Source organism: Brachionichthys hirsutus, chromosome 16 (assembly GCF_040956055.1).
Source record: "Brachionichthys hirsutus isolate HB-005 chromosome 16, CSIRO-AGI_Bhir_v1, whole genome shotgun sequence".
Lineage (NCBI taxonomy): Eukaryota > Metazoa > Chordata > Actinopteri > Lophiiformes > Brachionichthyidae > Brachionichthys > Brachionichthys hirsutus.
The window spans coordinates 11631211-11658017 of record NC_090912.1 but is presented as its reverse complement, the minus strand read 5'-3'; the positions used below and the strand labels follow the sequence as shown (position 1 = coordinate 11658017).

At 50.8% G+C, this 26807-nt stretch overlaps 2 protein-coding genes across 3 annotated transcripts in view; both read right to left on the bottom strand.

Moving 5' to 3' along the window:
- The window catches only part of fbxl16 (F-box and leucine-rich repeat protein 16), a 17290-nt gene extending 6717 nt beyond the window's left edge, over positions 1-10573 (bottom strand). Inside the window, exons 1-3 of the mRNA XM_068750386.1 lie at positions 10483-10573; positions 4846-5560; positions 381-623 (exon numbers count right to left, since the gene is read on the bottom strand). Coding sequence (XP_068606487.1) covers positions 381-623; positions 4846-5560; positions 10483-10505 — 981 coding nt within the window. The 5' untranslated portion in view covers positions 10506-10573. The remainder of the gene's footprint in view (positions 1-380; positions 624-4845; positions 5561-10482) is intronic.
- A 9446-nt stretch (positions 10574-20019) lies between these two features.
- prmt1 (protein arginine methyltransferase 1) lies at positions 20020-26562 on the bottom strand. Of its 2 annotated transcripts, none has more exons than XM_068749593.1 (10): positions 26506-26562; positions 25333-25419; positions 25082-25237; positions 24933-24996; positions 24713-24855; positions 22866-22953; positions 22677-22792; positions 21636-21786; positions 21167-21288; positions 20020-21084 (listed from the first exon to the last, which is right to left on the bottom strand). In XM_068749593.1, exons 1-10 carry the CDS (start codon positions 26530-26532, stop codon positions 21001-21003), a joined length of 1038 nt encoding a protein of 345 aa, XP_068605694.1. In that variant the 5' UTR covers positions 26533-26562; the 3' UTR covers positions 20020-21000. The 2 variants fall into 2 exon arrangements, with proteins under 2 accessions (XP_068605694.1, XP_068605692.1); XM_068749591.1 differs by having other exon boundaries at positions 25333-25428; positions 26506-26557.
- Positions 26563-26807: the final 245 nt, after the last annotated feature.

The window sequence follows — 26807 nt, the reverse complement described above, 5'->3', positions numbered from 1 at the left end:
CGTTAGCCAAATTATCCTCTGTGATGAGGTTGGGACAAATGATTTTAATCTGCATCTGTATGGTAATCCAAGAATCACTTCAAAGACATGAAAATAAAACCCTTCTGAACTCGAGCCATGTGACAGAATGTGGCAGCTGAGGCGTGTAGATCTTCTCAGACCTGCAGCTGGAAGCCGCTCAGACTGCTGCATCTTTACCGAGTACCGCTCCAGCTCTCCAGAGAAACCGAAGAGCACGGGCAGGAACAAGTGGAAATGTGCTCCGTGTTGTTTTTACCATCACTTAGATCAAAAATGATGTGTGGCAAGCTAAAGCAATACTCGAGATGAGAATGGGGTTTCAAGACAGTAAAGCGGTTCCTCTCGTTTTCCCGTCCTACCTGCTTCGCTGTGAAATAGGCCATGGCCGTGTCAGTGACGTGGTAGGCCTGCAGGCTCAGCTCTGATAGGTTGGGCAGGAGCTGCGAGATCGCAGCGATGGCATCGTCTGCCACGTTGATGCAATCGCTGACGCTGAGCGACGTTAGCCGAGCGTTCAGGCTGGACCACAGCCCGGCTTCTGTGAAGTCGTTGCAGCCCGACAGCTCAAGGTGCATCACGCCTTGCATCTGCTCCAACATGACCTGCAACAGGAAGTCTCCGGTTTAGCGGCGTTATACGGCGAGATGTGGTGACAGAGAGGAACTCCAGTCTGCAACGGCGGTTTGAGCAAACGCATAAATGTCGTTTAGGGTTATGGGGTGAGTGAGCGTGTGAATGTACAAATATATACATAATAGTTCCACACAAACATAAAATGCACACCACAAATAAAAAAGGTGCTAATACATTTGAAAGAAGATGCCACGTTTTATTTAAAACACCTTCATTTAAAGGAGACATATTCTACCCTTTTTCCACAAGTTAACACAGTTCTCAGGCGCGTGTATGAAATATCTGAGCCAGTATTTGGTCAAAATAGCAAACAGATGCTGCAGGACAGCGTCCCTCATTTCTGTCTCAAACAGATGCTGCAGGACAGCGTCCCTCATTTCTGTCTCAAACAGATGCTGCAGGACAGCGTCCCTCATTTCTGTCTCAAACAGATGCTGCAGGACAGCGTCCCTCATTTCTGTCTCAAACAGATGCTGCAGGACAGCGTCCCTCATTCCTGTCTCAAACAGATGCTGCAGGACAGCGTCCCTCATTTCTGTCTCAAACAGATGCTGCAGGACAGCGTCCCTTATTTCTGTCTCACACAGACGCTGCAGGACAGCGTCCCTCATTTCTGTCTGAAACAGATGCTGCAGGACAGCGTCCCTCATTTCTGTCTCAAACAGATGCTGCAGGACAGCGTCCCTCATTTCTGTCTCAAACAGATGCTGCAGGACAGCGTCCCTCATTTCTGTCTCAAACAGACGCTGCAGGACAGCGTCCCTCATTTCTGTCTCAAACAGATGCTGCAGGACAGCGTCCCTCATTTCTGTCTCAAACAGATGCTGCAGGACAGCGTCCCTCATTTCTGTCTCAAACAGATGCTGCAGGACAGCGTCCCTCATTTCTGTCTCAAACAGACGCTGCAGGACAGCGTCCCTCATTTCTGTCTCAAACAGATGCTGCAGGACAGCGTCCCTCATTTCTGTCTCAAACAGATGCTGCAGGACAGCGTCTCTCATTTCTGTCTCAAACAGATGCTGCAGGACAGCGTCCCTCATTTCTCTATCAAGCCACTCTGTCAGAAACGCTCTAAACCTGGAAGCAAAAGTACGTTCATAGCGAACACGCGCGCCCTGCACGCTACCATGGTAACCGTGAGGGACGTTTTTAGCACACACAAAAAATGTTTTGGCAATTTTCGCCGGAACATTACCACATAAAGTAAACTTTATCTACTCTACGCTTCTACTTCGACTCATGCAGGAGACAGAGGGAGAGCTGGACGTGTGGAGAGCAATCAGGGGGAGAGTGTCTCTACACACACACACGGTGCGATGACGGCAGTAATCTCATAACAGAATAAAAATGCTTTGAATCATCCATCTTGAACCGCTTATCCGGGGTCGGGTCGGGGGGGCAGCAGCCTAAGCAGGGAAGCCCAGACTTCTCTCTCCCCGGCCGCTTGTTCCAGCTTTTCCGCGTTCCCAGGCCAGCCGGGAACGGGACGTGACGGTGAAGAGAGCGCAGACACGGAATTATTTTTACACGCTCAGATATTATGGCTATTTTTACGGGGACCTGTTCTGTAGATAAATATTCTGCAGTGTAACTACATTTGTCATGCGTTGGGACAATATGTACTGAAAAAAGTCATACTTTGGACATGCTTTTTTTTTTTAATGCTATTTGTTCAATTCAAGTTCTACTGATATGATTGTATCCCGGAATTGTGTATTATGTTTTTGCCACCGTAGCAAACACACACAACAGGTGTGCCCCCCCGCCCCCAGTCTAAAGCTTACTGGCTTCAATGTAGTCCTGTCCTTTGTGCACATACAGAAGGCAGCGAGCGGAGCTCTGCTACATGGATGTTAAACTGTTATAGCGATGTATGATTAGAACAAACAGGACGGATGATATTAAGGAGGGATGATACGAACATAGCGGGTCATAAATAACGTTCATACAGCATCCCATTGACTTGCAGCAACTAAGTGTGGCTATTGCCTCATCTAAACCGTGCACTTGTCTCTTAGACCCGGTCCCAACTAAGCGACTTAAAGAAGCCTTCCCCTCAATCGCTTTGCTAAATATAATTAATCTATCCTTACTCACAGGCTATGTACCCAAGTATTTTAAAACAGCAGTCATTAAACCGCTTCTCAAAAAACCAACATTGGATCCTGATGTCTTGGCTAACTATCGGCCAATTTCAAACCTTCCATTCCTGTCAAAGCGTTTAGAGAAAGCAGTTTCCAGTCAGCTGTGTGAATTCTTACACGACAATAAGTTATTTGAGGTTTTCCAGTCGGGTTTCAGAGCTCATCATAGCACAGAGACAGCATTAGTTAAAGTCACCAATGACCTTTAATAGCTATGCAGATGATACACAATTATACCTGTCAGTTCAGCCAGACAAAGTCAATCAGTTGGTTAGACTTCAGACATGCCTTAAGGACATTAACTCCTGGATGACCGAGAACTTCCTGTTATTAAATCGAAATAAAACTGAGGTTCTGGTCTCTGGGGCCAAAGCATCTCAGAAATGTTTGTTCTAGTGTTGTAGTTGAACTAGTCCTTTGTGCACTTCCCTCAGTGTCCACCAGCACCACTGCCAAGAATCTGGGGGTAATCTTTGATCAGGACCTGTCCTTTCAGTCCCAGATAAAGCATATTTCAAGGACTGCGTTCTTTCACCTTCACAATATTTCAAAGGTCAGACACCTACTAACCCAGGGGTGGGCAAACTTTTTGACTCGCGGGCCACAATAGGTTCTAAAATTTGACAGAGGGGCCGGACCAAGAACAGATGGATGGAGTATTTGTGTGAGCTAATATAAATGACACATGAAAGCTATTGCATTAAAGGATTTGGCCTTTTACAGGTAGCATTACAGGGAAAAGGTCAAATGAATGAGGTTTAATTATAATAAAATTTTATTTAATAATATAATTTGGACAAGTTTGGCGGGCCGGATTAAAAAGACCAACGGGCCGCATATGGCCCCCGGGCCTGGGTTTGCCCATGCCTGTACTAACCCGAAAAGATGCAGAAAAAAATTGTCCATGCTTTTGTGACTTCCAGACTGGAATACTGCAACTCCTTACTGTCCAGCTGCCAAAAAAGGTCTATTAAACATCTCCAGCTAATCCAGAATGCAGCAGCTCGTGTTCTGACAGGAACCAGACTGAGAGAACACATTTCCCCTGTTCTGGCGTCTCTGCATTGGCTTCCTGTTAGGGAACGGATTGAATATAAAATCCTTCTACTCACTTTTAAAGCCCTCACCAGCCAGGCCCCTCCTTACCTTACAGAGATGATTATCCCGTATTGCCCCACTAGAACCCTGCGGTCCCAAAATGCTGGCCTGCTCGTGGTTCGAAAAAATTCCAAGAGCAGACAGGGGGGCGGAGCTTTCAGTTATCAAGCTCCTTTATTGTGGAATCAGCTCCCTGATTGGTTCCTGAGACAGACACCATCTCTATGTTCAAGAGTAGATTAAAGACTTTCCTTTTTAACAAAGCTTATAACTAATCGATGCAGTAATCAGTATAATCAATATGCTGTCATTAGGCAGCATTGGTGGCTTAACATCATGACACACTGAGCTCCTCCCTCTTCATCTGATTATTCATGTTATAAATATATGTGAGTAATCTCTCTCTCTTCCCCGTAGTCTTGTTCTCTCTCTCCCTCTGTTTGTCCCTCTTTCTCTTTCAGGTGCTTCTGTCCGTGGTGCTGCAGAACCTGGACCTGTGTCCCTCAACACTGATGTCCACGTCGCTAGCATTAGCATTTCTAGTCTTATCCTATACATCTTGTTTTTGTCTGCTCCTGCTCTGTCTCTCTATCACTTCCCTATCCATCTCCTTGTTTTTGTCTCTCCTCCGACCCGCCATTCTCTCTCTCTCTCTCTATCTCTCTCACACTCTCTCTATCAACCCAGCTGGTCTGAGAGATGGCTGTCCACCATGAACCTAGGTTCTGTCCAAGGTTTCTGCCTGTTAAAGGGAAGTTTTTCCTTGGCTCCGTCTCCAAAGTGCTTGCTCTTGTGGGTCAAGTTGGGTTCCGTCTTTCCCTGCTAATCCTGTAAAGTGCCTTGAGATGACTTCCTGTTGTGATCTGGCGCTATAGAAATAAAACTGAATTGAATTGAACTCAATCATTGTGTCGTCCCTAACGGAGAAAACTGTCAGAAAGAACCTTACCTCCAAACCGGCATCTGTGATGGTGGATCTCTTGAGGCTGACCGAGCGTACTCCTTTCTTGGACAGAGGGTAGTTGTCGATGAATTCACAAATGTCCAGGTCTGACACCCCTACTAAGCAGAACGATTGGAAACCGCGCAGGGCAAAGGCTCGCAGGCTGACAAATTCCTTCTCCCCACTGGGAAGGAGCGTATACAACTCCTTAGCATGTAAGATGGGTGTCACACCGTCCCAGAACTTTGGCTGGTACAGCACCTTGCGCCATGTCTTGCACACCTGTGCCAAAACACATTTCTCAGCTGTGGTAAAGTACCAGAGCAATCGGTTGAGTAGCTTCTCATCCAGGACAAGCTGGCGCTCCAGCAGAATGGGTTTGGGCGGAGTGAGAGGGGGAAGCTGGCGAAGGGATGGCTTCAAGGCCATAAGAGGCATTCCAGGGTCCAGGTCAGGGCCCAGGAGAGACACCGCTGAATTGTGCATGCCTGGGCCATCCAGGTGGTGGTGATGGTGGTAGGAAAGGGATGAAGGTGGAGGTGGCAGGATGGAGGGTACCGAGGAGGACTGGCACAGGCGGTTCTTGGCAGCTGGGGTCCCCTTGGTGATGCTTGCACTGCCCAGACCATTGGGCTGGCTGGGGGGCAGCTTAACCATTCCATTGCGAGTCACGCAGGGAGACTTCAGCTCACTTGGGGTGGACATGTTCAACATTTGGAACCTGGGGAAAGAACAAATATTAATTTTGTATTCATGTAGCATGTTCATATTTATCACAGACAGAGAGAGAGAGAGTAGAGAAGGTCCCAGGGGGGACAGTGAAGCTACAAGGAATAGACGTAAAGAAGGGAGAGGACTTCAGGTACCTCGGGTCAACAGAGCAGAGTGATGGAGAGAATGTGGAAAGGAGGTGAAGAATCGTGTGCAGGCAGGCTGGAACGGGGGGAGGAAAGTATCAGGTGTGCTCTGTGATAGGACGAAGGGACAGGTCTACAAGACAGTGGTGAGGACAGCCATGATGGACGGCTTAGAGACAGTGGTGAGGACAGCCATGATGGACGGCTGAGAGACAGTGGTGAGGACAGCCATGATGGACGGCTTAGAGACAGTGGTGAGGACAGACATGATGGACGGCTTAGAGACAGTGGTGAGGACAGCCATGATGGACGGCTTAGAGACAGTGGTGAGGACAGCCATGATGGACGGCTTAGAGACAGTGGTGAGGACAGCATGATGGACGGCTTAGAGACAGTGGTGAGGACAGCCATGATGGACGGCTTAGAGACAGTGGTGAGGACAGCCATGATGGACGGCTTAGAGACAGTGGTGAGGACAGCCATGATGGACGGCTTAGAGACAGAAAGGCAAATACCAGCAGTAAAGTCACTGATCGCTACCTTCATCTTCCTCCTGCGCACTAAAACCAATACAGTCGTCTTCGTCAGTGTCAGAATTTAACAGAATCTCCGTCAAGCAAAACATGCAGTAAATACTATTCCGTTTAGATTTAAGGATCCACTTGAGCTCCTTCTCACGCGACGGGATACTGTATGTCCTTGTTTTCGCACCTTTGAAGCCGCTTCACACACATCGACGGCTTTTCTCATTCCAAATCTCTTTTTTTAATTATTAGTATTATTAGGTTGCACTTTCAAAACTTGCTGCGCTTAACACCGGTACAGAAATGATCCCTGTCCACACTGATCCACACACAGAACATGAAAAGCCAGGTCAACAATGGTGGTAAACGTTTCTCAATCACACCACAGAATAAGATTCAGACAATCCACACAACAAAAACACACAATCCAACATCGCTTTGTTCTCTTGTTCTGACCATAGTTTGCTGTCTGTGTATTCAAGAGGCTCTCGTCATTGTCCTCAGCCCCAGTTGCATTCTGAGCATTTAATTACTTTGCTATTTTACTTTATTACCCTCGCCGAAGAGGAGACGCTGGTATTGCAATTGGGTCCATTTGTTTGTATGTCTGTCCGAGCGCATAACTCAAAAACTAGTAACACAATCGACTTGAATTTTTTACAAGCAAGGTTCTGTCCGTGGCTCGGTCCTCCCCGAGAATGGCATTGATCCGGAGCTGGATCCAGATTCTAGAATTATTTTTACATCTGGAATCGTGCCTGTACTGTAAACTGCCACTTTAAGAGGGAGGGACACGAATGGCATGATGGGAAAAAGAGTCCAGAAGGAGTCTTGTAGTACATTCCGGAGCAGCAAGCTAGAGCAGGTTTGGCCCCTCTGATCCGGAAGCCCTGTTTACTGTCTCACAAGATCCAATAGTCTATTGGAGGCGGAGTCTGCAGTCTCTGATTGTCTTTCTAGTTTTACTTTAGTAAATGGGCCATAAGTGTCTCTGGCCTTCGTCCAGGATCGTCATTTACAATTTTGAAAGTAAAGACTAAGTTCTGATTTTGGTTCTGACCCTGCTAAAGAGCCACATCTCATGGTCGCAGTGTCTAAACATGGCGTTGGAGCAACCTTAATGCAGGACAACTGACCAGTGGCACATGCTCAGCCCAGCTAAAATACATGATACCAATATAGAGAGTGGATGCAATCATCGCCCCCCCCCCCCCCTTAAGAAGCAACACATTGAAAAGGCCACACTTGACCGTTGGGCTTTGAGAGGACCAAGCAGAGAGGGAACGACGTTCTCTCCTGACCGGATGTGGGAAAAGCAGCGAGCCTTAAACACTGACTCCGCGTCTGAGGAGGAGTCTGTTGATGGACGCGGGCTCAGCGGGAGAAATGTTTCCACTCAAACAGCCATCGCCCACTTGTGTGTGTGTGTGTTCTGTACTTTCTCTAAATATTAATGATTCATGTTTCATCCTCTGGTTTCAGACATACTAAAGACCTCCTTCACGGGGTGGTCGGGACTGTCGCCCACTCACACGACCTCGTCAAGGTGGGACCGACGCATCTTCAGTCCGGCGAGGGTCGTCAAACATCCCTTGAAAACCGGAATCGTCTCGTATTTGGACTTTATTCCACATTTCTCTGAGGATCAAAAATAAACTCTATAGGTCTATGGTGTCAATGAGGACGAGGTAGACGTCACCCTAGAGCCGGACGCCGCTGGGTTAGACGTCACCCTAGAGCCGGACGCCGCTGGGTTAGACGTCACCCGAGGGCCGGACGCCGCTGGGTTAGACGTCACCCGAGGGCCGGACGCCGCTGGGTTAGACGTCACCCGAGGGCCGGACGCCGCTGGGTTAGACGTCACCCGAGGGCCGGACGCCGCTGGGTTAGACGTCACCCGAGGGCCGGACGCCGCTGGGTTAGACGTCACGCTAGAGCCGGACGCCGCTGGGTTAGACGTCACCCGAGGGCCGGACGCCACTGGGTTAGACGTCACCCGAGGGCCGGACGCCGCTGGGTTAGACGTCACCCGAGGGCCGGACGCCGCTGGGTTAGACGTCACGCTAGAGCCGGACGCCGCTGGGTTAGACGTCACCCGAGGGCCGGACGCCGCTGGGTTAGACGTCACCCGAGGGCCGGACGCCGCTGGGTTAGACGTCACCCGAGGGCCGGACGCCGCTGGGTTAGACGTCACGCTAGAGCCGGACGCCGCTGGGTTAGACGTCACCCGAGGGCCGGACGCCGCTGGGTTAGACGTCATCCGAGGGCCGGACGCCGCTGGGTTAGACGTCACCCTAGAGCCGGACGCCGCTGGGTTAGACGTCACCCGAGGGCCGGACGCCGCTGGGTTAGACGTCACGCTAGAGCCGGACGCCGCTGGGTTAGACGTCACCCGAGGGCCGGACGCCGCTGGGTTAGACGTCACCCGAGGGCCGGACGCCGCTGGGTTAGACGTCACCCGAGGGCCGGACGCCGCTGGGTTAGACGTCACCCGAGGGCCGGACGCCGCTGGGTTAGACGTCACCCTAGAGCCGGACGCCGCTGGGTTAGACGTCACGCTAGAGCCGGACGCCGCTGGGTTAGACGTCACGCTAGAGCCGGACGCCGCTGGGTTAGACGTCACGCCAGAGCCGGACGCCGCTGGGTTAGACGTCACGCTAGAGCCGGACGCCGCTGGGTTAGACGTCACGCTAGAGCCGGACGCCGCTGGCTCTACCTGCTGCTCCCAACCCTCTACCTCTCATATTTTCTTACTGCGTTTGTTGTTGTATTATTGTATTACTTACCAGCCATTGTTTATTTATGGTATTCATTGTATTGTATGATGACAAATAAAGCTGCTTATCTTATCTTATTTGTTTAGAATAGGTAACCGTGCACTAGAGCAGTATCTGCGCTACGTTCTTCATTGGCCCTGCTTGTTTGTGGAGGCCCAAACATTTCCCTCCGTTATAATAAACCTGCGTCTCCCTTTCTGCGTTCAGAAAAGTTCAGAGTGTCTCAGCATCAGGCATAAATGACACTGATTGGCCGGTTGCCCACAGATGCTCCAGATGCTTTCGCCGCTCGTCCGGGGCTTTTAGAACTTTCCTTCTTCAGGCTGCGTTTGCGTATTTTTCTCCGTTTTGGGAATGAAGACATTTGATGAGAAAAGAACGACGATTGTCAGAAGAGCAACCAACTTAAAGGAGGGGACATCATTTACAGCACGCAATCTAATAATAGACACCACCACCGAAATGCATCATGGGAAGCGGAGCCCTCGCTCCACCATCTCCATTGCTGAGTCAGACAAATGCATGCCGAGTGTCTCAAAGTCTCAGGTCTCTGACTCGAGAAGACGATCCCGAAAACCGGTCGTTGCTTTCCGACCTCGATGCTCATCGGGGATCTTCATCGCCATCAAATGTAACATTCCAGATCATCATCTTCATCACATGGAGCAATCAGAAGGAGCATCGCGCTGGAGATGCGACCAGCACAACCCACATTAAAAACAACCACGGGGCTTGCGTCACCGATCAAATGCTGACGTCATTGTGGTTGTTAATACGCAGCGCGATGCAGCTGATCAGCTCCGACTCCCAATGGCCGCACCAAGTGCACAAAGAGCCGGAGCAGCCCGCGCCATGCGCCTCCTGCGCCTCCTGCGCCTCGACGGAGCGGAGGAGCCGCAGTGGAGATGCTGCCGCCCCAGCCCAACACCCCGCACGGCCCCGCGCGGCCCCGCGCGCGCACATCCTCCGCGCCCCCCCCCCTCATCCAGCATCCCTTACCTCTCGGTGAACGCTCACTCGGGCATTAATCCATGATCGGCGCGGCTGCCTCTCTGACGTTTCTCCCAACGTTGCGGCGCAGAGCCGGAGCGATAAATACTAATGAGAAGGCAGCCCTGCCCGCTGCGTCCTACCGGAGAGATGCGCCCATCGAGCCGCAGACGCGAACACAACCGCCCGGGCTTCGGCTCGGCGGGCCAGGCGAGGAGCGGTGCTGCCGAACCGCTCCAACATGCGCTAAATGACGTCTCTGCTGGTCCTCCTCCACAACAGAGCGGCCCTCGCTGTCCTCTCCACACACACGCGCGCGCGCACACACACACACACGCACGCAGCGCGAGCAGCTCGGGCTCATTTAAAGCGATAGGATGGGGCAGCTGGAGCGTCGACGTGCACAGAGCCGCTCTGTCTGCGTCTTACGTAACGGCAGCAGTGCGTGATTGTTCCGAGGACACGCGCATCGTGACCCGCAGCTTGCAAAGTTACCTGAGCGAGTGCGTCTTCATCATCGCCGCCTCTGGGGGGGCTGCAGGGCGTCGGAGGGGCAAAGAGGAGGTCTGGACCGATTGACTTTGGAAAGTGTCTGAGATAACGCTACACTGTAAAAAATAAAAAAATAAAACCTGTTGTTTTTACAGTCAGCTGTACCCAACCATGTAATTCTTCTCCCGGCCATAGGATGGCGCTAATTTTCTTTTCAGGGAATATCTTGGATGTTGCTGGGATCACAATTACTTATAGTGTTGTGGGAGTGGTGCACGGTTTCAAAGGGGGGGGGGGGGGGGGGGGGGTCTACAGAAACCCACCAAACCTCCCTTCATTAGATAATGTGACAAGAATGTGACGTCCTCACCTCCTCCATCACCGTGTGGTACGCTAGCGCCACCACCAGGGACAGACACAGACTGCAGCGCATCATACGTGCTGCGGAGAAGGTGATCGGCTGCAAGCTGCCATCGCTCCAGGACCTGTATGTCTCCAGGACTCGGAGGCGTGCAGGTCGGATCACAGCCGACCCTTCTCACCCTGGACATGGACTCTTTGACCCTCTCCCCTCAGGCAGGAGGCTACGGTCCATCCGGACCAGAACCTCCCGCCACAAGAACAGCTTCTTCCCCTCGGCTGTAAGACTCATGAACACTTAATAATTCTGTCCCGGACTCATGAACATTTTACTACCGGTAACTTTACGCTAGTTTTAATGCTGCTAATACACATCTGTGTATCCACTCCTGATCCTGCTGTTTTGTGATGTGTACTTGTATGTGTACTTGTATGTTTTTAGTATTTTGTCATTACTGTTAGATGTAGCACGACTTCACAGAGAAACATTCCTAGTCTGAACCCTCACTGAGAATAAACTGATTCTGAGTCTGATTCTGATTCAAATGTTTACTTGTATGGCACCCCTGGTAGACTTATGAACTCGTTCTTTGTGGTATTGGTTTGTCTGTGTGTGTATATATATACTGCATGTATATATATATATATATCTTCTTCCCACCAGACAAACCAGAATCTGGGTTCTGAGCTGTTCTCTGGTCGGGTTCTTCATCAGAAGCATCCCCACATACAGCCCAGTGTCAGAACCTTTGGGTCATGGGTTCTAGTGAGCTCGTCCAAAATGGAAGGGGTCTATGGAGCCAGAAGAGGATGAGTCGCTGCAGAAGTTTTTCTTATATTCAATATAAGTAGAGCCAATACGCAGATATCCGCTGGTATATTTGCTGCATTGTATTTATGATTGGTTGTAAGGACTCGTCACCACACTGGTGACCCGGGAACTATGTTAGATATTCATTAGCGTTCCATGTAAACACCTGTAAAATAACACCGTCCATTCATCGACGACAGCCTTGTGAGTTCTCTCGAGTGAGTTCTGCTGATTTTGATCGGGATTGAACAGGTTGCATGCAGAGCTGTGAAGGAGAGTCCGTTGGGCTTGATCCAGAGCCAGCTGGCTGCAGGAGGTAGGTGGTTCTAATGTTAGTAGTCAAAGTAGGAAACATCCTCGCCTGCTGAGAGCCAATGCATCTGAGCTGATGGCAGTTAGCTGCAGGGTAAAGGCCCAGAGGCTGATGGTGCTAGTTTTAGCATTTAGCATTTAGCATTGAGCAGAATTCATGATAAACGCGGGAGCAGATTTATCTAACAAGCATCAGCAACTATCTTCGCCATGGAAACGGCACATCGAACCGCTCCACTCAACACGAGGTCGACACATGACTGCCCTCTAGAGTCAGGGGGCGACTTTGTGACGGCGTTTTGGGAGCAACGGTGTCCGTGCCGGCCGCCGCTCTCTTTCTGGCTCTACTTTCTGCATGCCTGTGATTCGTCTATTTAGAATGGATACACAGACACCAGAGGGGCACGGTGGCATAGTGGTTAGCGCTGTCCCCTCACAGCAAGACGGTTCAGGGTTCAATTCCTAGACTCTGTTAGACTCTGTGTAGCCCCGCGATGTGCTGGCGACATGTCCAGGGTGTACCCCGCCTCTTTCCGGTAGTCAACTGTGATAGGCTCCAGCAACACGCTCCAGCTACAAGGCACATAATCGGCTGTAGACGAGACGATTGAGGTCGTCTCCGCTACTAAACGGATGGACAGATGGACAGATGGACAGATGGACAGATGGGTGGACATGGTGTCAGCCTGCTTCAAGTCCTCCACCATTGTCCCTGTCCCCAAGAAGTCAAGGATCACAGGACTGAATGACTACAGACCGGCGGCGCTGACATCTGTAGACCCTCACCGCCCCCCTCCTGGACCCGCTGCAGGGGGGGGGGGGGGGCGGATTGACACAGTCAATCTGGACCCTCCACTTTGTCCTGGTCTGGACTCCCCAGGAACCTACGGCAGGATCCTGTTTGTGGACTTCAGCGCTGCATTCAGCGCCATCCTGCCATCTTCAACCTACACTGTAATTCCATTGTACAAATCCAGCCCCATTTCTTTGATTTTTTTAAGAATAGGGACACAAATTCCACATTTTCCCTCTTCACCTATCGGCTATGCAGAAAGCCATTTCTGAAAAAAAGAAGGCGTTTCCTCCAGGATCCAAAGATCCAGTTTCCTCCGCATGGAAAGACACAAACGCATAAACACGGTCACAAGTGGCGTCTTTCCTCTCTGGCGCCACGGCGGCGGAGCGGCTAGCGCTGTCGCCTCGCAGCAAGGAAAGTACCGGGTTCAAGTCCTATCTGTGCAGAGTTCCCCAAATTGCCCGTAGTGTGTGAGTGTGTGTGTGAGTGTGTATGTGTGTGAGTGTGTGTGTGTGAGTGTGTGTGTATGTGAGTGGTGGCCCCGCAATGCGAAATAACTAACTTAAATTGAAATAAATATTTTGTGATCTTTCCATAAACTCCTTTAGATTTGTCCTTTTATGGACATCTCCTATATCAGGAAGTGATGTCATTGCTCACTGTCTCTCCTCCTCTTATATCTATCTTTGTGTGTGTGTGTGTGTGTGTGTGTGTTTCTCTCTCTCAGAAGAGGCTGGGAGCTGGAGAGCTTTCTATTTATGGAGTCCTGCCCTCCTGTTCAGTCTCCCACCTCCCATTGGCAGAAAGAGTTGCACCCACCGATGCATGGAATACAGCCATGGACCATGCATGATCATGCACAGAGAACACAAGCACACACGCACACACACACACACACACACACATACTGAAACAAAGTAAATAAACAGAAGCACAGTCAAGATTAAAAAGCCAGAAACAGACACCACGGCCCATAAAGAGCGTTAATAATGCAAGGCCTCCCAGTGGAAACAGAGGAGGACTGTCTGCAATAGGGGGGGGGGGGCTGTATACAACGCACTACCGTGTGTATTTACTAATAACACACAGCATATACAGTACACTTAGCAGAAACACAGCCCTACTGCAGCTCCAAGGTGCGATGATGGTTGCCATGCCAGCCGGCGGCTAAGTTCGGCGTCTTGCCCAAGGACACGTGGACACCCGGGAGTCGAACCGCTGACATGTCGGTCCCTGGGCGACCCGCTCAACCGACGTGCACACATGCTGCAAAGTCGACCGTATGGGTCAGCGAGTTAGGCGGAGTCTTTTGCCTCGGCTAGGTCACCATGGTAACTGACCCGGCCCGGAGGAGGTTGCGGTTATTTTCAGGGTAAACGGTCCCGTTCCTTCCCTCAGTTGATGCCGTCACTCTGGCTTGCAGTCTCTCGTTGCTTCTGTGTCGTCCCGATTCCTGTACCCGTTTGTTTTGGCTGGAATTATTATCGTGTTGTTTAATTTTGAATCTTTGTTAATTTTTTCTTGTCAGCTTAAAACTTGTGACCATCATGTGAAGGAGACTCTGTGCAACTTGTGATAAGAAGACAGGATGCCAACCTGGGGGGGGGGGGGGGGGTCCTGTCTTGTGCAGCTGGGAAAGTTGTTGTTAGCAAAACATCTTGTTAAAATCCACTTCCTGTCCCTGAATTAAATTTCTGTAATATTCTAATTTGACGTAACCACAGTTTAGATTTGGATCTGGCAGCATATCTAACCAGCTTCACAACGGCAGGCCTCGTGCAGCCACCAGGAGATGGTCCTCAGCTTCCTGGTGAGGCCGGTCCACCAGGAGATGATCCTCAGCTTCCTGGCGAGGCCAGTCCACCAGGAGATGATCCTCAGCTTCCTGGCGAGGCCAGTCCACCAGGAGATGGTCCTCAGCTTCCTGGTGAGGCCAGTCCACCAGGAGATGATCCTCAGCTTCCTGGTGAGGCCGGTCCACCAGGAGATGATCCTCAGCTTCCCGGTGAGACCGGTCCACCAGGAGATGATCCTCAGCTTCCTGGTGAGGCCGGTCCACCAGGAGATGATCCTCAGCTTCCTGGTGAGGCCAGTCCACCAGGAGATGATCCTCAGCTTCCTGGTGAGGCCGGTCCACCAGGAGATGATCCTCAGCTTCCCGGTGAGACCGGTCCACCAGGAAGCACAAACCCTCTCAGAGAAACTCGTGCTCCTCGTCATCCTCACCCGGATCGGTTGTCTTCATATCCGCCAGTATGGCATCATGTGAAAGCTGTTTGCTGGTGAAAATGTTTTGAGAACCCCTGCTCTAGAGGTTGTCAAAAATGTTATTTTGTAAATAAATATAAAAGTTACATTTGTGTCACATGAAGTAAGAAAAGACAAGTCTTGAGTCACGTCTGCATTAAAACAGAACCCTCAGGATTCCGTGAATTTAAGGAAAGCAGTTCACTACTTCACATCAAAGGAGGGTTAAAGACACTCACTATTTAAAACCAGGGGAAGAGAATGAATCGACACCAGCGATGATGAAACAAACACATACGTGCACTCATATGTGAGCGTGCACTGCCGTGAAGATGACTCAGCCACTCGAGCTGATGCCATGGAAACGCTGCCATCCGTCTCTTAGTAACTGTGGTTGCTGAGGAAGAGACCAGAGCCTGTGTGTGTGTGCGTGTGTGTGTGTGTGTGTGTAGGTGTGTGTGTGTGTGTGTGTGTGTGTAGGTGTGTGTGGGTGTGTGTGTGTGTGTAGGTGTGTGTGTGTGTGTGTGTAGGTGTGTGTGTGTGTGTGTGTGTAGGTGTGTGTGTGTGTGTGTGTGTGTGTGTGTGTGTAGGTGGGTGTGTGTGTGTAGGGGTGTGTGTGTGTGTGTAGGTGTGTGTGTGTAGGTGTGTGTGTGTGTGTAGGTGTGTGTGTGTGTGTGTAGGTGTGTGTGTGTGTGTGTGTAGGTGGGTGTGTGTGTGTAGGTGTGTGTGTGCATGTAGGTGTGTGTGTAGGTGTGTGTGTAGGTGTGTGCGTGTGTGTGTGTGTGTGTGTGTGTGTAGGTGTGTGTGCGTGTGTGTGTGTGTAGGTGTGTGTGTGTGTGTGTGTGTGTAGGTGTGTGTGTGTAGGTGTGTGTGCGTGTGTGTGTGTGTGTGTGTAGGTGTGTGTGTGTGTGTGTGTGTAGGTGTGTGTGTGTAGGTGTGTGTGTGTGTGTGTGTGTGTGTGTGTGTGTGTGTGTGTGTAGGTGTGTGTGTGTGTGTAGGTGTGTGTGTGTGTGTGTGTGTGTGTGTGTGTGTGTGTTATGGCACTGGGTAATTCATTTAACAGAATCTGATATTATAGCTATTCTGAACAATGAATGTATGAAGTGTATTTGGGTATCTTTAAGGTGCTTGAGCAGGGTTCTATTGATTAATCCTAATTTATCATCAAGTTAACAGAAAACAAGAACGCGCTCCAGGGTAAATAAATGATACATTATTTAGTTGACTAAACAGAAACTAATAGCTGAATGAATGCAGCAACCAAGGTCTTTATTTTGTGAGTAAATTACATTTGTCTTCCTCATATTTATGTTTGTGTTTAAAGGGATGCAGCCTCATGGTAGTGCTGGTAGTGCGGTTAGCAGAAGCTAATGTAGCATTGCCGGTCTCTCCGGAATGGAATTCGGCATAAAATGGTGCCTCAAAAAATATGGGATCGGTCGAGGCCCGGGTTAACAACGACCGCCAGCAGCGTCCCGTGGGTTAGCAACACCGCTAACGCTGGAAGTTGGATTACTGTGGGTCGAAGACAAAGATGAAGAAGAGGAGGAAGACGGGTGCATCAGCAGCCAGCAGCAAGAGAAGAGCAATGAAGAGGATGAAGAACGGGAAGGCAGTTGGCCCGGACGAGACGCCTGTGGAGGAAGTGTCGAGGAGAGGTAGCTGTAGAGTTTTTAACAGGATAGTTTAATGCAGCTAAGCTAATAAACTCAAACGGCGCCGTCAATGCTTCAGTGAAAACACGTTCTCCAGTGTTTTAGGGTGCTTTCACACTGCCGCTGTTTGCTCCCCTTTAAATGGACCAGAGTTCCTTTCTTCAGATAATCCGCTCCGTTTGGGCTGGTGTGAAAGCTCATCCGGACTCTGGAGAGCATTAAAAAAGTCTGTCTGAAAACGAGGGTCTCGGTTCGCTTGCAAGAGAACCCTGCTCCGTTCCGTCAGCAGTGTGAAAGCTCACCGGAGCAAACGCAGGATCAGCTGTCCGTAGTGACGCTACGCGGTGCGTCTCCGGAAGAGGAAGTACAGCGAGTACTCCAAGCTGCTCTGCAGGGGAAGCTCAGTTACCGAAATATGTACCGCTGTGTGTACATTTCATTAACTAAATATGCGTTATAATACTTTCATCTTTTGTTCAGAACCAGCTACTGATCACCGGTAACTGACACGACTTCTCCCCGCAGCTCCACGGCGCTTTAACACAGTCCAGCGTGAGCGTAGAAACTGGACGGTCATTGGATCAATGCTGGGCTTTGTCCCGCCCATCAGTGTCTCTGGGGCTTGATGATTGGATGAAATCAGTGTGAAAGCAGACCTTTCAACTAATTATGAATGCAAGAATTTGCTCCTAAAGGAACCGAGTCCTCTTGGTGCAGTGTGAAAGCGCCCGAGTGTCACCATTCTTCTGTGGGTTATCAGTATGCTCCTGCAGCTAATTAATATGAGGCTGAGACGAGGCAATTCAGGAGGGGGGGGGGGGGGGGGGGGTTCTTTATCGATCCAAATATCAATACCGAGATGAGTATTGGTATCGGATCGATACTGCAAAAATTTCAAATTAGAAAGATCGATACTGCAGTTTATCTTTTATCATCCTGCAACTTACTCAAATTTCCTCAGAGCAGCCGGACGTAATGGCAGCGCCAGCGAGGAACCGGAACCGGAGCCGGAACCGGAGCCGGAGCCGGAGTGGACTGTTTCTTTAAAAAAAAAAAGCATTGGCAGATCACTTTATCAAAGGATTAACACTCAAGATGGAGGCACTTGTTTGTTCCTGGGCAGGAAGCGACACTCTTTAGATGGCCAACAGGGGGCGCAAGAGGTCTTTTTTTACTCTCTGGAAAACCTTCAAAGTCACAAAATCAAAAAGGTAGAACACATCTCTGCAAACGCTGTGAAAAAGGTCCACGCAGCACAAAACATCAAAGTGTGATGCACGTCTCGACCGACCGTGGTGCATTTAATATTAGAGAGAGAGATTTACCATTTGCCCAACTTATATTTACTTACGAACGTTCCGAACCTGTCCGGACAAAACAAAACAAGATTTTCCCACTTACTTATAATGGAGACTTTTAAAAAAAATCTCATCTTGTAAAACCTGCATGAAGGGGTCCAATTTAGAACCTTTTGATAATCCAGATCACCATGGAGACGGTGTAGATCCAATTAAAGGGGAATGAGCTCTGTGATAGGAGAGTCAGCGAGGACGAAGGGAAAGGTCTACAAGACAGTGGTGAGGACAGCCATGACGGACGGCTTAGAGACAGTGGTGAGGACAGCCATGACGGACGGCTTAGAGACAGTGGTGAGGACAGCCATGATGGACGGCTTAGAGACAGTGGTGAGGACAGCCATGATGGACGGCTCAGAGACAGTGGTGAGGACAGCCATGATGGACGGCTTAGAGACAGTGGTGAGGACAGCCATGATGGACGGCTTAGAGACAGTGGTGAGGACAGCCATGATGGACGGCTTAGAGACAGTGGTGAGGACAGCCATGATGGACGGTTTAGAGACAGTGGTGAGGACAGCCATGATGGACGGCTTGGAGACAGTGGTGAGGACAGCCATGATGGACGGCTTAGAGACAGCGGTGAGGACAGACATGATGGACGGCTTAGAGACAGTGGTGAGGACAGCCATGATGGACGGCTTAGAGACAGTGGTGAGGACAGCCATGATGGACGGCTTAGAGACAGTGGTGAGGACAGACATGATGGACGGCTTAGAGACAGTGGTGAGGACAGACATGATGGACGGCTTAGAGACAGTGGTGAGGACAGCCATGATGGACGGCTTGGAGACAGTGGTGAGGACAGACATGATGGACGGCTTAGAGACAGTCCATCATGGGAGGCGGAGCTAGAAGGGGAGGAGATGAAGGTGCTGAGGTTCTCCTTGGGAGTGACCAGGTTGGACAGGATTAGAAATGAGACAATAAGAGGGACAGTGAAGGTTAGACGTTTTGGAGACGAGGTCAGAGAGACCAGACTTTGATGGTTTGGACATGTCCAGAGGAGAGACAGGGACTATATCGGTAGAAGGATGCTGAGGATGGAACTGCCAGGGAACAGGACTAGAGGACGACCCAGGAGAAGAGACATGGACGTAGTGAGGGAGGACATGAGAGTGGCTGGTGTTGGGGAGGACGATGCAAAGGACAGGGTGAGGTGGAGAACATTGATTTGCTGTGGTGACCCCTTACGGGATCTAGCAGTAGTTTACCGAAGAAAATGTTGGTAGGACTTATTAAATATATCTCTATAGTTTATTCTATGGTCGAACAATCAATCGGGTTCTAAATAGATTGATTAAACGCTACGTTTTAATCAGTTGTTATTCGTGGGTGACAAGCGAGTCAAACTAAAAGTTAACAAATGTTTAGTGATGTGGGAGGCTAACGCTAGCCTCGAGCTAGCCGCAGCCTTTATCTATATAAACACCGATGGATCGGTGAGTTAGTGTGTAACAGACGTAAATATTCGGTTAACCACATTAAATCAGACGGTGAATTAACCGACGCTAATAAAACACAGAACTGTACCGAGAACTTTCTCCCGACGCTAGCTAAACGCTTTAGTTCGTTACTTCTGCATAGATGACGGATTCATTTCACTTTTTAACTGGATTCTACCGGTCGTGTTCTCCTGCAGCTCGATCCAGCTGCAGGAGAACCACCGGTCGTCACGGCTACACACGCCAGTCATGAGAACGGTCATTTTTCACGACTTTTTTTTGTCCGAGGAAGCAAACACGTGCTCATGTACGCGTAGCGCCATGATTGGCCGACCAAGTCATGTGGGCGTGTTTTACAGAAAGGTGAGTTAGTGAGCTGCACGGCGGAGGCCTCCTCTCGCCGGCTCATACTTCAACGGATTGCTTGTGGCAAGCTGGCGTAGCGGTCAGCGCCGTTGCCCCACTGCAAGTAGGTACCGGGTCCGAATCCTGTTCAGACTTTCAGGTGTCGCCCAAGGCCTTCTCGGAGACATTAGAAACTCAGAAACGCACCAAAAGCAAAGTTTTATTTGTTTTATTAAAAATAAAGCAGCTAATAGGAAACCAAATACAAAAATTCAATGTGTGGTCAGTCAGTTCAAATGGAAGTACTACCGCTCAGACGCCAACAACCCCAGCGCATCAAAGCCAACCTCAGCGCATCAAAGCCAACAGAACATTTGGTCTCTGCTCCAACAGTAACGGAGTCTAAATGAAACCAAGGTCGGCGCATCAAGGCTGCAACGCCCACGGAGCGCCGCTTCCTGTGCAGGCGTCACCGTCTCGACGGGCGGCGCCTGCGTTGGTGCGGCCCGGCGCTCCCAAATCCATGGCGTTTACATCAATGTTTAGTGACCACACTTTCAAAGTAATACAAGGTCAACTCGGTGAACAATGGCGTCTACTAGTGTCCCACAACGGAACCATTACTAGAGATGTTGGTGGCACGGCCAACACGAATCATCCGTGTGGTTACACCAGTACGTTTAGTAGAACGTTAACACGTCTGTAATACACGGGACTGGAACACACGCCCACAGACACGGCTCAGCTCGGCGTCCAAGCCAGCCGCTTCTAGGAGCGTTACATTTATTGAACAGCCGAGACTCGTCGCCGCTTTGAAAGACACCTCCGGCAGGCCGGCCGTCCCGGCTCGTACTTCTGCACGCTACAGCGACACAGAACCCGTTTACACACACAACTGCTCGGGTTGCGTTTTCACACGGCTCCTGGTTACGTAGCGTCGCAACAGAACTACAAGCAGGCCGGCGGGATGAGAGCAACCGACTGAACAGTAGTACCACGGACACACGGGGCCGTCTCACACATGCAAAAAGACATAACCCGAAACCAAAAGACAGGCGGGATGTTTTAAATACTGTCAACATCAGAAAAAGAAGGGGAACAACAGGACTCTTAAAATCTGGTTGCCGGGGGAACTATTGTACAGACTCAGACAAATCCGGTCCTCTTCTACAGCCAGACCGAGGCAGGGCGGATCTTAGCGCATCCTGTACTCGGACGTCTTCGACACCTCACACAGCTGACCTTTAAAGTCAATGTCTACGGTGAAGTCCAGGTCTCTCTGCAACCCAGAAGAACACACAGTCAGAATCACCGCCGCTCGAACCAAGGGACGGCGCCGTCGGCCGGCGGGGCCTGCTCACGTTGTTCTTGACGTTCGGCTTCATGCTGATGGTGCCGAAGATCTCCTCCCCAGTCTTGACGGTCAGATAGTCGTCCAGGTAGAAGACGGTTTGCTTCCAGTGGGTGTAGGGGGACTCTGGACCTGGTGACAGGACAACCGGGGTCAGGGTGCAGTCGTCTGGCAGAACCACTCAGCCCGAGACCATTTAAGCTCAGGACAGTGAGATCTATCAAGAATCAGCGTTCTAAATCACCCCCCCCCCAGTTCTAACGAGAACCTGGACTGAAATTACAGTTTCCTTTGCCACATTCGATTCAGGAGACGTTAAGCTCGGCGCCCCGGAAGGAAGGAAGCTTTATGCTCGTTCCCGTTTCCATCAGGAGCGCAAGAAAGGCAACGAGAGGGGACGTAGCGGAGATACACAGACAGGATGCCCCCCCCCCCCCCACACACACACACACTCGGTGCTCGTTTGAAAGGAAACTGACTGGTTGAGAAGCCGGTCCTCTTGTGGCAGCGAGTGAACTCGATGTTGAAGTAAGTGACCAAGGCGTGGATGTAGTCGTTCCTCTTCACCTGCAGGCAGAACGGCGAGGTGAAGGAGAGGTCCTCCAACTTCACCGTGTAAATATCCACCTCCTGAAGGAGCAACGAGACGAGAGCAGACCAGAAACGGATCAATTCAGAGGCTCCGGCAGGTCAAAGGGCATGAAGACACAGCCGCGGGTTCCAGCCGGACCGCTTCACCCTCACGACGGCCGCCTCTCCGAACCGCCCGAAGCCTTGATCATTGATCGGCAGCCAACTTCACACGAGTCTATCGGAGCAGACCACTTCAGGGCTACGTAATCTGCTCGGGCGTGCGGGCCCTGTGGTTGGATTAGGATTAGAGTCGCTCGAGTATTTGTTTATGGATATATTTTACGCCCCATTTATATTTATTTTTAACTGTGCCTCCACGGGGCAGGGGGTCTGGGAACGTGGAACCCGCACTACGCCAATAACCTTTGGGCTCCGTTTTAAACAGATTGTTCTGGTAGGTTCGGTATCTGCAGAATATTCTGAGGGTCTTGAAAAATAGTGCAAAATAAGCACAAACCGCTGCCACTGAACGATTTAGAATTAGGCAGTGTTAAAAGCATTTCATTCATTCATGTTCCAGGGCGGGGCCTTCACTCTGGCTTTGGGAGAATAACTTCAGTCAGAAAATTTGAAGAAACGTCGCAGCACCATTTATACAACAAACAAATATTACTCATAAATATTACTCATTCAACCCATTAATCGATCAACATGGTTCCACTGGTCTAGTTCTCCGTACTTAAACGCTTCACGCATTCCTGACAGTGACCTCGACTCAGTTGCTAAGGAACCACAGTCACCATAACGGTGTAGAGACGTGGGAAAGTGAGTTTCTATAATAGGTCCCCTTATCTTAACGAGCTAAAACAAGTTTAAAGGCATCAAATAATCCAGGATAGAGGATTCGCCTCTTTGGGGACTGAACCCAACAACCTGCATCCACTGACCTTGATCAGGCAGGCGCTGCTGACCAGCTGCTTGGGATCCACCACGTCGACCAGGGGCTCCTTTATGGCCACCTCCTTGATGCAGGACATGTCGAAGCCGTAGACGTTCTCCCACCCTGGCCGAGGAGCACACGACGGTGACCGGCTGGACCTCAGCGAAGCGCACAAGCGGGCTCAGAGGCTACTCACAGTGGATTTTGTAGTCCTTGTACTGCCTGTCTTCAATGGCAGTCACGTAAAGGGTCGCCCTGTCGGGGAAAATGAGTCCATCCGGCTTCTGTCAAAGGGGAAAGGAAACCGGCGTTTATAGACCATCCCCGTGAGACAATGGGGAATAGAAGGGGAAGTCAAAAACAGGTGCAATCTGGTGGCGGGGGAAGTGCTGAGACATTTCTTTGGTCTCCACGGCAACGTTACATACTCTGAAGTCAGCGCGATTCGTCTTTTACTGCAGAAACATCGACTGTCTGTCCCAGAGAGGAGAAACGGTGTGTTGTACAGCTTTAACTCTCTGAAGGGAGACTCGTTTTTAACTGAACTGAAACGACCAGCGATACGATGGCGTTTGCGGTTTTGCTTGTTGTAGCCTGGGAACAATCGGACCAGCGGTGCGAGGCCCAGTTTGGACCATTTCTACATGGTCCGGTCGGGAACTTCTGCTGCACCTCAGACGGCGGAACCGCGGTTCTCCAACATAATGCGTTCCACAATACTGTTCCAAAACCGAAACTCTATTTCCCTTCAGAAATAATGTAAACTGGATGAATCCGTTCCTACGCAGCAGATTAATGTCCGTTTCCATGCCGACAGTTATATTAATGTGTAACTACGTGTATCTAAACAGAAAACACATAAAGGTGTAAATAATACGAAAAACAAAAGCATAATAAAAGTTAATTTAACACAGTTCTGTATCATTTACACCGTTTAGGCTGCGGTGTCCGGAGGGAGGGGGGGGGGCAGGAGGAAGGGGAGGGGCTATTCCTCTTAAAGGGGGGAGTCCTCCATTAAACGACCGGGTAACTGTCCTCCTGCACGTTTCCTCCCTTTAGCTCCGGTTCCGTAACAAAAGTTGAAATTGCCCATTTCGCCGTGCCGCACGGCGCAGCGAGCGCCGACACACGGACGCCATCACTCAGCAGTTCTCTCTACTCTCCTCTTCTCGTTTCCAGGCGTCTTCCTGCTGCCTTCGTTTGGATCCACAACTAAAAGCTCAAAAGAATAAACGCGATAAAAACCCACATACGAAGCGCCCAATCAGGAGCGTTTTGTTCTGGCACGTCGACCCAAACCGAACCAGCTCAGGTAGACTCCGCCCACGTCGACCCAAACCGAACCTACTCAAGTAGACTCCGCCCACGTCGACCCAAACCGAACCTACTCAAGTAGACTCCGCCCACGTCGACTCAAACCGAACCTACTCAAGTAGACTCCGCCCACGTCGACTCAAACCGAACCTACTCAAGTAGACTCCGCCCATGTCGACCCAAACCGAACCTACTCAAGTAGACTCCGCCCACGTCGACCCAAACCGAACCTACTCAAGTAGACTCCGCCCACGTCGACTCAAACTGAACCTACTCGGGTAGACTCCGCCCACGTCGACTCAAACTGAACCAGCTCAGGTAGACTCCGCCCACGTCAACCCAAACCGAACCTACTCGGGTAGACTCCGCCCACGTCGACCCAAACCGAACCTACTCGGGTAGACTCCGCCCATGTCGACCCAAACCGAACCTACTCAGGTAGACTCCGCCCACGTCGACCCAAACCGAACCAGCTCAGGTAGACTCCGCCTTTGGTCGGCTCACCTCGGCCCGACTTCTGAGGCATTTTGAGCGTTTTAAGGAACTCGTTTTGTACATTATAACTATTCCTCCAGACAAGTCCTCTTCCTAACTCCTCCTCTGGTCAGGCTCATCTGCTGCTTCTCTTACGGGGACGATTTGGTCGTGCGGACGCGACTCCCTCGCTCTCAGCCCTCTGAAGGTGGTAAGAAACAACGCACACACGCACGCACGCACACACACACGCACCAGCCACTTGTCTCTCGCGTAGATGACCGTGTTGAGCATGGACTCGTAGAAGAGGCAGTAGCCCATCCACTCGGAGATGATGATGTCCACTCCCTCCACAGGCAGCTCCACCTCCTCCACCTTCCCTTTGATGATGGTCACAACTGGAGACACAAGAAGCTCGCTCAGTCCGGCGCGTTCCGGAACCCCGCACCACCGCGATCGGATCGCATCGACCCACCTTCGTCCAACTTGTTGGCCTTGACGATCTTTACAGCGTAGTCCGAGATGCTGCTGCACTCTATCTATTCGGGGAGAAGGAGAAACAAAGCGGGCCGTCACGGTCAAGAACAGGCGCTCAGCGGCCGCGCGCCGGCACTGGGCACGCACCCCGATGACCTTCTTTGCCCCCGCTTTGGCAGCGAACATGCAGAGGATGCCCGTCCCGCTGCCGACGTCCAGCACCACCTTGTCCTTGAACAGGTGTTTGTTGTGGAACATGGAGTTGCGATAGGTCAGAGTGCGAACCTCGTCCTTCAGCATCTCCTACGGGGAGAGCGAGCAGGAAGCGGCGACGCCAGAAGGGTCAGATCCTCGAGTTTCACCATTAAAGCTCTGCGGTTAATCGCGAATTCAATTACCTCATGGATGCCGAAGTGGGCGTACGAATCGAAGTAGTAGTCCTTTGAAGTCATGTCTTCAGCTGCAGGCTTGGCTGAGCTCTCTGCCTGAGAAACCTAAACAGTTAATACAATCTATAAGGAGGTACGGATCACAACCGGCGAGTAGCTTCGTAGCGTCGCTCTTTTGGGTGGCCCCAGACCCCCCCCCCCCCCCCCCGGAACAAAACTCTACTTACTTTACCAGCAATAGAAATATTTTGGATCGACTCAAAACCGATAGATGTGCTTAAATAGACGCATTAAAAATTCGCTGCAGTGTACCGGACGAGCTAGCTTATCAATCAGTCCACTAACAAAGAAGCCTCCGACCACCCGGGGACGAGTGATGCGTGAGCGGGATCAGGGGAGCACAAAGCAGCACGCGTGACTTGGAGGTCTACTGCCGAAACAGAAAATGTCGTAAACATGTAGTTCCCTCTCTAAGAAGTGGTGATGTCGGATGGATGCCGGCTGCCATAGAAACCCGGCAGATTAACGGGGAAGCTAGCTCAGCGCCGCAAGGTTAGCACCGCTAGCCCGGGAGGCTAGCTCAGCGCCGCAAGGTTAGCACCGCTAGCTTGGGAGGCTAGCTCAGCGCCGCAAGGTTAGCACCGCTAGCTCGGGATGCTAGCTCAGCACCGCTAGCTCGGGAGGCTAGCTCAGCGCCGCAAGGTTAGCACCGCTAGCTCGGGATGCTAGCTCAGCACCGCAAGGTTAGCACCGCTAGCTCGGGATGCTAGCTCAGCGCCGCAAGGTTAGCACCGCTAGCTCGGGATGCTAGCTCAGCACCGCTAGCTTAGCGCCGCTAGCTCCTGGGCTAGTCCCCATGCGGCTTTTCAATCTTCTCACAGCCGAACAGCTTCCGCATGAACTTCATCAACCGAAGCCCCAAATCGCTCCAAATTGAAGCGACGGCCATCGACGTTACTTCCACGTTAAACACGGAGAGCTTCGGACCGCGTTTCGCCCCGGCTCACACGAGCCTGAATGAATGAGCGGCTGCGGGACACGATGAGCCCGTCACGCTGAAATGGACACATTCTGTACCTTCTCCGTGAATCCGGACTCTGATATAAACACGCTTTAAACCCGCAAGGAGCGTCGCAGCGCGATAACAGAGGACACAGAATACCCGGTAATATAACTCATTACCTCCATTCTTTCTGAGAGTGCCGCCATTTCGGTTCGCTGCTGCCTCGTCCTCGTCTTCTTCTTCGTCGGTCCTCCTCCTACTTCCTCTTCCACTTCCGCTTCTTCTTCTTCTTCTTCTGGCGCTTTGCAGACAGCCTTAAAGGTGAATTATCACCACCTGCTGGATTAGAATGGAAATGAATAGATAAAAAACTGCTGTTCTGAGCAGTCGGGCTTGTTTGTTTGACAGGTTTTACGAAAGTTAATTGTTGACAAAGTGGAAAATGCATCACGGCAGACCTTAAACCTGGGGGGGGGGGGGG